General features: G+C 44.9%; 1 protein-coding gene across 1 annotated transcript; it reads right to left on the bottom strand.

Moving 5' to 3' along the window:
* Positions 1-1848: 1848 nt before the first annotated feature.
* Positions 1849-2298, bottom strand: LOC135712251 (uncharacterized protein K02A2.6-like). Its single transcript, XM_065235208.1, has one exon. It carries the CDS (start codon positions 2296-2298, stop codon positions 1849-1851), a length of 450 nt encoding a protein of 149 aa, XP_065091280.1.
* Between the last annotated feature and the right edge of the window lie 5325 nt (positions 2299-7623).

Raw genomic sequence — 7623 nt, 5'->3', positions numbered from 1 at the left:
TAACAGGTAGGGGAAAATTTCCCCTATCTGATGGTAGTGTTAACATGCGTGGGCGAGCTACCAGTTACGCCAAATCGACGATCAAATGCATTGTTTACAAAATCTGATACGTCCCTTTGAAAAAGTTATCGAGATTTAGTTCTTTTAATTGATCAATCATCCATTATCTTAACTCTTTCCGTTTTTTATTTGTAAGCGTATCAAATTTGTAGTATTTATTTCAAAGAGAAAGTTGATGAAGAGAATTCAAGGGACTGTTATTACGTATCAGTGGGTGTTTCTGTGAGAAAAGTAATAAACCGGTTCTACTAACGTGAGAATTAACTTAATTGATTGGGACTTTACATAGAAATATAGCTTTCAACATAAAGCCATTCGAAATCGAACTCGCGGTTTTTATATTCTTCTATTGACTGAAAACGTAGCATACACTGATTGAAAACGGTACCTGGAAAATGAAATGAACATACATAATATTTCCTCCCTCCTCCAAGAAAGAAATACAAAAGCTACGGAGAATATCTTCGAGGGGGACGTCGTTGTCTGATCGATCGGCGTAATGCAGGTGGAGAGATCTCTCGACGTCGATCCGGGCTGCTACTTGGCGACAGGAACGGTTCATCGGACGAATCAGTTGAATCAGAAGAACTTTCGGACGTTGCACTGGATTCTTCGTTGTCTGTCGGCTCTTGTGACGTCAGTATGTTACCGTAAAAATGAGCGCGACCTGATGGCTTACCTGATGCCAAAGTCGAATACCTTGTTTCGCTTGATGGTGTGCGTGTTAACTCGTTGTCGTTGTGAAAACATCGTATCTGATCAGTATGGCGGTTTAGATGCCTTCCGTTGAAAACAATCTCGTAGTGCAAATCTCTCCATCGAGCGAAAATAGTTCCTGGAATCCACTTGTCCATCCGCGCATTTCCCGAGAGAAAGTAAACTCGTTCTCCTGGAGCGAATGCACGGAACGAAGACTGAAAAGCTGCTCGTTGCTTCTCGGAAATTTTCGTGCTGGTATCTTGTGGTCTGACGAGGTCCTAGGTCCTAGGAGCTGAATGAAAGGTGACACACAAGGAAGAAGTATTAGTTTGTTTACTAAAATGAATTATGCCCATTTTGTTATGGCAAGTTTTGCTATAAGAAATGCTCCTCATGTTTATTAGCGAAATTCACATCAAAGATTGATTAATTGGGTAGGAAATCAGTTTGGCACGGCATTTGTGACCAGGATATACCTTCCGGTCGTATGAAACAGGTCAAAAACTGTCCAAAAACGCAAATAATTTTTTTTTGTTATGAATTTCTGTATGGCAAACTAGTGACTTTTCGTGAACATTAACGGAAAAGAACTCACCAACACTGGGAGACCGTGAGTTCCTGTCCACCTGTCATTTTCCATCTCGGACGAGGTCCAAATCTTGTTCGGATGTTTCGCCCCAGAAACAATTTCGCTGGTGGATCTCCTGTTTCACTGTGAGGAATTTTACGGTACTGCTGCAGCGAGATGTTTTTAAGACAGGTGGGCAGGAACTCACGATCTCCCAGTGTTGGTGAGTTCTTTGCCGTTAATATTCACGAAAAGTTCACTATTTTGCCATACAGCAATTCAAAAAAAAAAAAAAATTATTTGCGTATTTGGACAGTTTTTGACCTGTTTCATACGACCGGAAGGTGTATGCTGGTCACAAATGCCGTGCCAAACTGATTTTCTACTGAATTAATCAATCTTTGATGTGAATTTCGCTAATAAATACGAGGAGCATTTCTTATAGCAAACTTGCCATAACAAAATGGGCATGGTTCATTTTAGTAAACAAACTAACACTTCTTCCGACTGTGGCACCTCTCTTACTCGCCTAGGGCCTGACCATTTGTTGCCGGATGGTAGGGAGCTGAAAGTTTGTGGTTCTTAACTTCACTCTTCTCTAGGAACGCCTTGAACTCCACTGCAGTAAACTGCGGAGCGTTGTCCGACACAAGTGTTACAGGTGCTCCATACGCCGCAAAGAGTCCGTCAAGAATCTTGATAGTGGCAGTTGCTGTTGTGGAAGAGGTGATTTTAACTTCGAACCATTTGCTGAATGCGTCGACAATTATTAGAAGCATTGAACCTGCTACGGGGCCAGCGTAATCAACGTGGATACGTGCCCATGGACCGTTCAGATATTCCCAATGGTGGCCGCTGAACTTCGGTGGTGCCGCTGCATGACGGGTGCATTCCGGACATGGCTTCGCAGTTCTCTCGATGTCCGAATCGATTCCAGGCCAATAAACGTAGGATCGTGCCAGAGCTTTCATTTTGACGATGCCAACGTGTGCTACGTGTAGGTCGTTTAGGATTGCCTGACGAAAAGCAAGCAGTTGGCAGCTATTGTATATTTGACTTCCGGAGCTTTGAAGCCTGCCTGTGCAAGGGCTACAAAATGGTGAGTTGACAACCTGGAAGGAGCGGAATACCTAGCCCTGGTCCTCACAAGTTCCTACTCCATGCCTCCTCGAGTCATATGATAACAAAAGACTACCAGCTGAAACATGGACACAGCTGGGTGGCGTAGCCTGGGCAATGTTGCCAGTCCGGCAATAGCAAAGTGAAGAGGTGCGACGCGAACACTGGCGCGGTAACCATAGTACGGTGATAGAGGAAATGCTTCACCAAATCCGAGCGTCTGTTCACCATGGAGGTGCGGCTTAAAACGGCGTCTATTCTCCATGTTAGGAGCGGCTGATCACCGTCCTAGTGCCAGCGTGGGACTCTAAACAGAGCTGTGCACGATGGTCCCCCGGCGAGACAGTGGGTTGGGGCAGGCCCAACAAGCCGCCCTGAAAAAAAAAACAAAGTTGCAAATACCGAAGAAAGAAATACGCATCGGAACAATCGGCCCAGACCTACGCGACGAAATAAGGACTACAATTGGAAACTCGGAACATGGAACCGCAAATCGCTCGGCTTCCCGGGTTGCGATAGATTAATCTATGACGAACTTCAACCACGCAACTATGAAGTCGTAGCACTGCAGGAACTTTGCTGGACGGGACAAAAGGTATGGAAAAGCGGGCATCGAGCGGCTACTTTCTACCAGAGCTGTGGCACCACCAACGAGCTGGGAACCGGCTTTGTAGTGCTGCCGATCAATGCGAGGATGTGCAAGTTGAGGATTAAGGGCCGTTTCTTCAACTATAGCATCATCAACGTGCACTGCCCACACGAAGGGAGACCCGACGACGAGAAAGAAGCGTTCTATGCGCAGCTGGAGCAGGTGTACGACGGCTGTTCGCAACGGGACGTCAAAATCGTCATCGGCGACATGAACGCTCAGGTAGGACGGGAGGCATTGTATAGACCGGCAATCGGGCCAAACAGTCTACATGCCGTATCGAACGACAATGGCCAACAATGCGTGAACTTTGCAGCCTCCCGGGGTATGGTAGTTCGAAGTACCTTTTTCCCCCGCAAGGATATCCACAAAGCCACCTGGAGATCACCTGACCAACACACAGAAAACTAAATCGATCACGTTCTAATCGAGGGGAAATTCTTCTCCGACATTATCAACGTCCGCACGTACCACAGTGCGAACATAGATTCGGACCACTACCTAGTTGCAGTATGCATGCGCTCAAAACTGTCGACGGTTCATAACACTCGTCGAAGTCGAACGCCGCGACCCAACATTGAGCAACTACGGGACGCCACAGTTGCCCAGGACTACGCGCAGCAGCTGGAAGTTGCACTACCCACGGAAGAGTAGCTTGGCGCAGCTTGGCGCAGCTACTCTTGAAGATGGCTGGAAGGACATCCGTTCAGCCATAGGTAGTACTGCTGCAGCGCACTAGGTACTGTGATCCCGGACCGAAGAAATGACTGGTGTGACGGCGAATGCAAACTGTTAGTAGAGGAGAAGAATGCAGCACGGGCGAGAATGCTGCAACACCGCACGAGATTGAATGTGGAGCGATACAGACAAGCGCGGAACAGACAAAACTCGGTTTTCCGAAGGAAGAAGCGTCAGCAGGAAGACCGAGATCGCGAGGCGATGGAAAATCTGTGCCGCGTAAACGACACGCGGAAGTTCTACGAGAAGCTAAATAGTTCGCGCAAAGGCTACGTGCCGCAAGCCGATATGTGCAAGGACTTGGACGGTAACCTTCTCACGAACGAGTGTGAGGTGATTGAGAGGTGGAAGCAGTACTATGACGAGCACCTCAACGGTGATGCAGCAGAAAACGAAGGTGGCACGGCAACAGACCTTGGAGCACGCGCAGAAGACGACAGGCTACCGGCCCCTGATTTTCAAGAAATTGTGGAGGAGATCGGTCGGCCGAAGAACTACAAAGCAATTGGTGTAGATCAACTACCAAGTGAGCTATTAAAATACGGTAGTGAAGCACTGGCTAGAGCGCTGCACTGGGTAATTGCCAAGATTTGGGAGGAGGATATATTACCGGAGGAGTGGATGGAAGGTGTCGTATGCCCAATCTACAAAAAGGGTAGCAGAAGCGCGCTTGAATGAAGCTAACACAACGGCAATCGACGTCGGCCTCAATAACAACCCGATCACTGTGCCGTGGCTTTGTACCGAAAACACCATCAAAATTCTCGGAGTTATTTTCGCCAACTCGGTGCGGGTAATGACCAAAATGAATTTGGGACCTACTCGAGACAAACTTCACTCGGCACGTGTGGCTACACTCGTTACGCAGCCTATCCTTACATCAAAAGGTAACACTGTTAAATACCTTCCTATCATCGAAGATGTGGTAAATAGCAGCAAATCTAAATCCAACGGCGGCACACGTGGCGAAGCTGACGGCTACCATGCGGAGCTACCTATTCCGTGGTACATGTGCGACCATTCCGATGGAGCAGCTAGCGCGAAAACGGGAGGATGGCGGTCTCAACTTACAACTACCAGCGTTCAAGTGTAAGGCATCACTCATTAATCCGTACTTGCAGGCAATGAACGTACATCTAAACCGAAAGTCGAAACAGCAAATCCAGCAATCAACTGGCCCCGTGTGTTGAAGAATATAGCTGCTGAATTCACTTCGGCCTATCGGATGAAGATAAAAATTGATTCGGTCCGAGCGCTTCTTTTGTTTTTGAGAATAATGGGTGCAAACCTTCATACCTTACCATACCTACCTTATTAACTAAAGTATCTTACCAAACGCATAATCGACATGTTAACTCTGAAAGCATGGATTTGTTTGAAGTTGTCTGCTCGATAGGCCCAAAATGGGCGATTAGGCCGAAGTAGTTTTCTACCCTATATCATCTTCATTGATAGCTGTAATGGCAGGATAGATATAGATGAACTGAAATGTAATTTTGGAGTCGAGGTTTAAATAATTATGTGAATAATTTTTCCTAAACAAACAATCGACAAATAAACGTACTTTTATAAAAAAAAATCATTCCCTCACAGTAGGTAGAACCAGCGGTCATTAACTTGCTGTCCGTTCCCACATAATTTGCAGGGACTGTGAAACATGCCGGAACACAACATAACGCCGCCGCCGTTTTAGGTCTTCTATCTCGGCCGATAGTCAAACCCCGTCGACATCGAAGATCGACCATAATTGCTTAATTACGGTATGCTCCATCAAGAATAATATGCTATTTAATTCAGATTTCCAAAGCACCAAGTGAGGATTAAAATTTTAAAGCACGCAGCCATTCTTCTTATAAAACTGGAAACACAATAATATTGATATCCGGTGATCCTGCAGCTCTCCTGCGCTATGTCCGCAAAACTTTGCAGTCTCTTCTTTTGACGAGGAAGGATACCTAAAACCACTGTGTTCGTCGTTAGATATGGTATTTATTCCAACAAGCACAACAACACGGGAATCGAAAAAACTTGTTGCTCAATGAAGAAACAGTCTGCGACAATCTCAACCAGTAACAAACTATTTACAGGACTACTTAGTCTGTCATAGAATATTGACATAATATTTTGTCAGGCAGCATTTCAATATGGTTTTCGTCAATGAGAATCGAAAAATATTGCACGTCAGTTTAATTAATTCATTATTTTTACAGAGCCGAGGATTCTTGTTAACTGTACAATAAATCTTAAAAATATAGTCAAAAGGTACAACACAATAAACCCTTTATCTTCCACTATCCAATAAGCCTCCTCCATCAGAACGAGATGCGCTTCCAGTGGTTTCATGATATGTCAGTATCGCCAACGGGAGGCAGAGTTCTTCCATTGCAGCAATGGACGCAAAACGTGGTCAACACTCACACACTCATCACGAAACGGTTGGTTTCCAGAGTCAACGACGCATCGACCGAAAGAACTGCTGATGAAGAACAATGAGGAGGACCACAAAATGGTAAAGCCCTACAGTAAAAGTATGGATGTCTGTCAAAAGTCATTTACTTTCATTTGCCTGTACATTTTTCCATCAACAGAATACCGTAAAATTATAATATATAACTTAAGTTTTCATCTATCGGGAGGTTTTTTTTAAAAAAAAGAACACACGAACTACACGGTCTGACTACTGGATACGAAGTGATTTATTCAGTTTTAATCAAAGACCTAACTGCCCTGCCTTTTGCCCTAAAAGTGCTAACTTGGCACCTAGCAACGATGGTCCGATCGTCACGTTGTCCGACTGGCTGGAATTCCTGGGTCTGGCAAGGTGTCCGATGTCATCCTGCTGCGTTGGTGCTGACTGCGCTATCTCGATGCGGGCGCATACTCCTTTAGCTGCGTCAGGCGGCCCTCCAGAGGATAAGTCCGGGGAAGGTTCGTGTTTAACTGCTCCCCCCATAAGAATTGATCGTCCCGAGCAATGTTCCAGTTTGATGAGTCGTCGGTATTTGATGATTCCAAAACTTAAAAGTGCTGCTAAGAGGATGATAATGACGCTGAACGATATGGTTCCGATGTTATGTTTGAATTCTAATTTTTCCAGGTATTGTCTGTTACGCCTTTTACATACAAGGAACAATTATGGAATGCTATCAGATGTATTCCGGTCAACTTTCTGGTATTTGCGCCACATGTGCTGTTGATGGTTACGTCTTGGTGAACGGTTATCACCAACAGCGTGCCTGGGGCTATTAGCTTGATTTCTGTTGACGAATGTTTTTCCGATAGATCGCATTGCCCATACTGTTCCCGTAGTAATGGAGCTTCGCAGGTGTTGTTGGATATGTCGACCAGCTGTTTTCTCTCGCAGATAGTAAATTTGTTGTATTCTTGGCACTGAGAAATAATTGCCAATATTTCTTGTTTGTTGATGAATGCTACATTGTGGGACATCTTGACTGTTCGGTTGACCATGGGTAGAGGCTCGATGATGAATTTTCTGTACGTTGTTGGAAGGAGTCGTGGAATATTAACGCTGATGATAAGTGATGATCCTCGGTAAAAGACGGTCGTTGACAGATAGTTGCTGGCGTCACATAAATCTTGAATTTGTAATCCCTGGCTTGATATCTCCTGGGCTATGACCTCAATTTCCTTTGGTGACAATATAAGTTTGCTAGTGATATTAATTTTTGCAAGTATTATGGAATATTCTATAGATTTTAATGTTTCTAGGAAGGCATCTAATTGGAAAATAATAAATATTTTCTGATTTTCTGTGATAACATAATCGTTG

The sequence above is a fragment of the Ochlerotatus camptorhynchus genome, unplaced genomic scaffold (assembly GCF_037179485.1).
Source record: "Ochlerotatus camptorhynchus isolate MF236.1 unplaced genomic scaffold, CSIRO-AGI_Acam_v1.1 ptg000467l, whole genome shotgun sequence".
NCBI classification, from domain to species: Eukaryota; Metazoa; Arthropoda; class Insecta; order Diptera; family Culicidae; genus Ochlerotatus; species Ochlerotatus camptorhynchus.
This window is presented reverse-complemented; position numbering and strand designations above follow the sequence as displayed.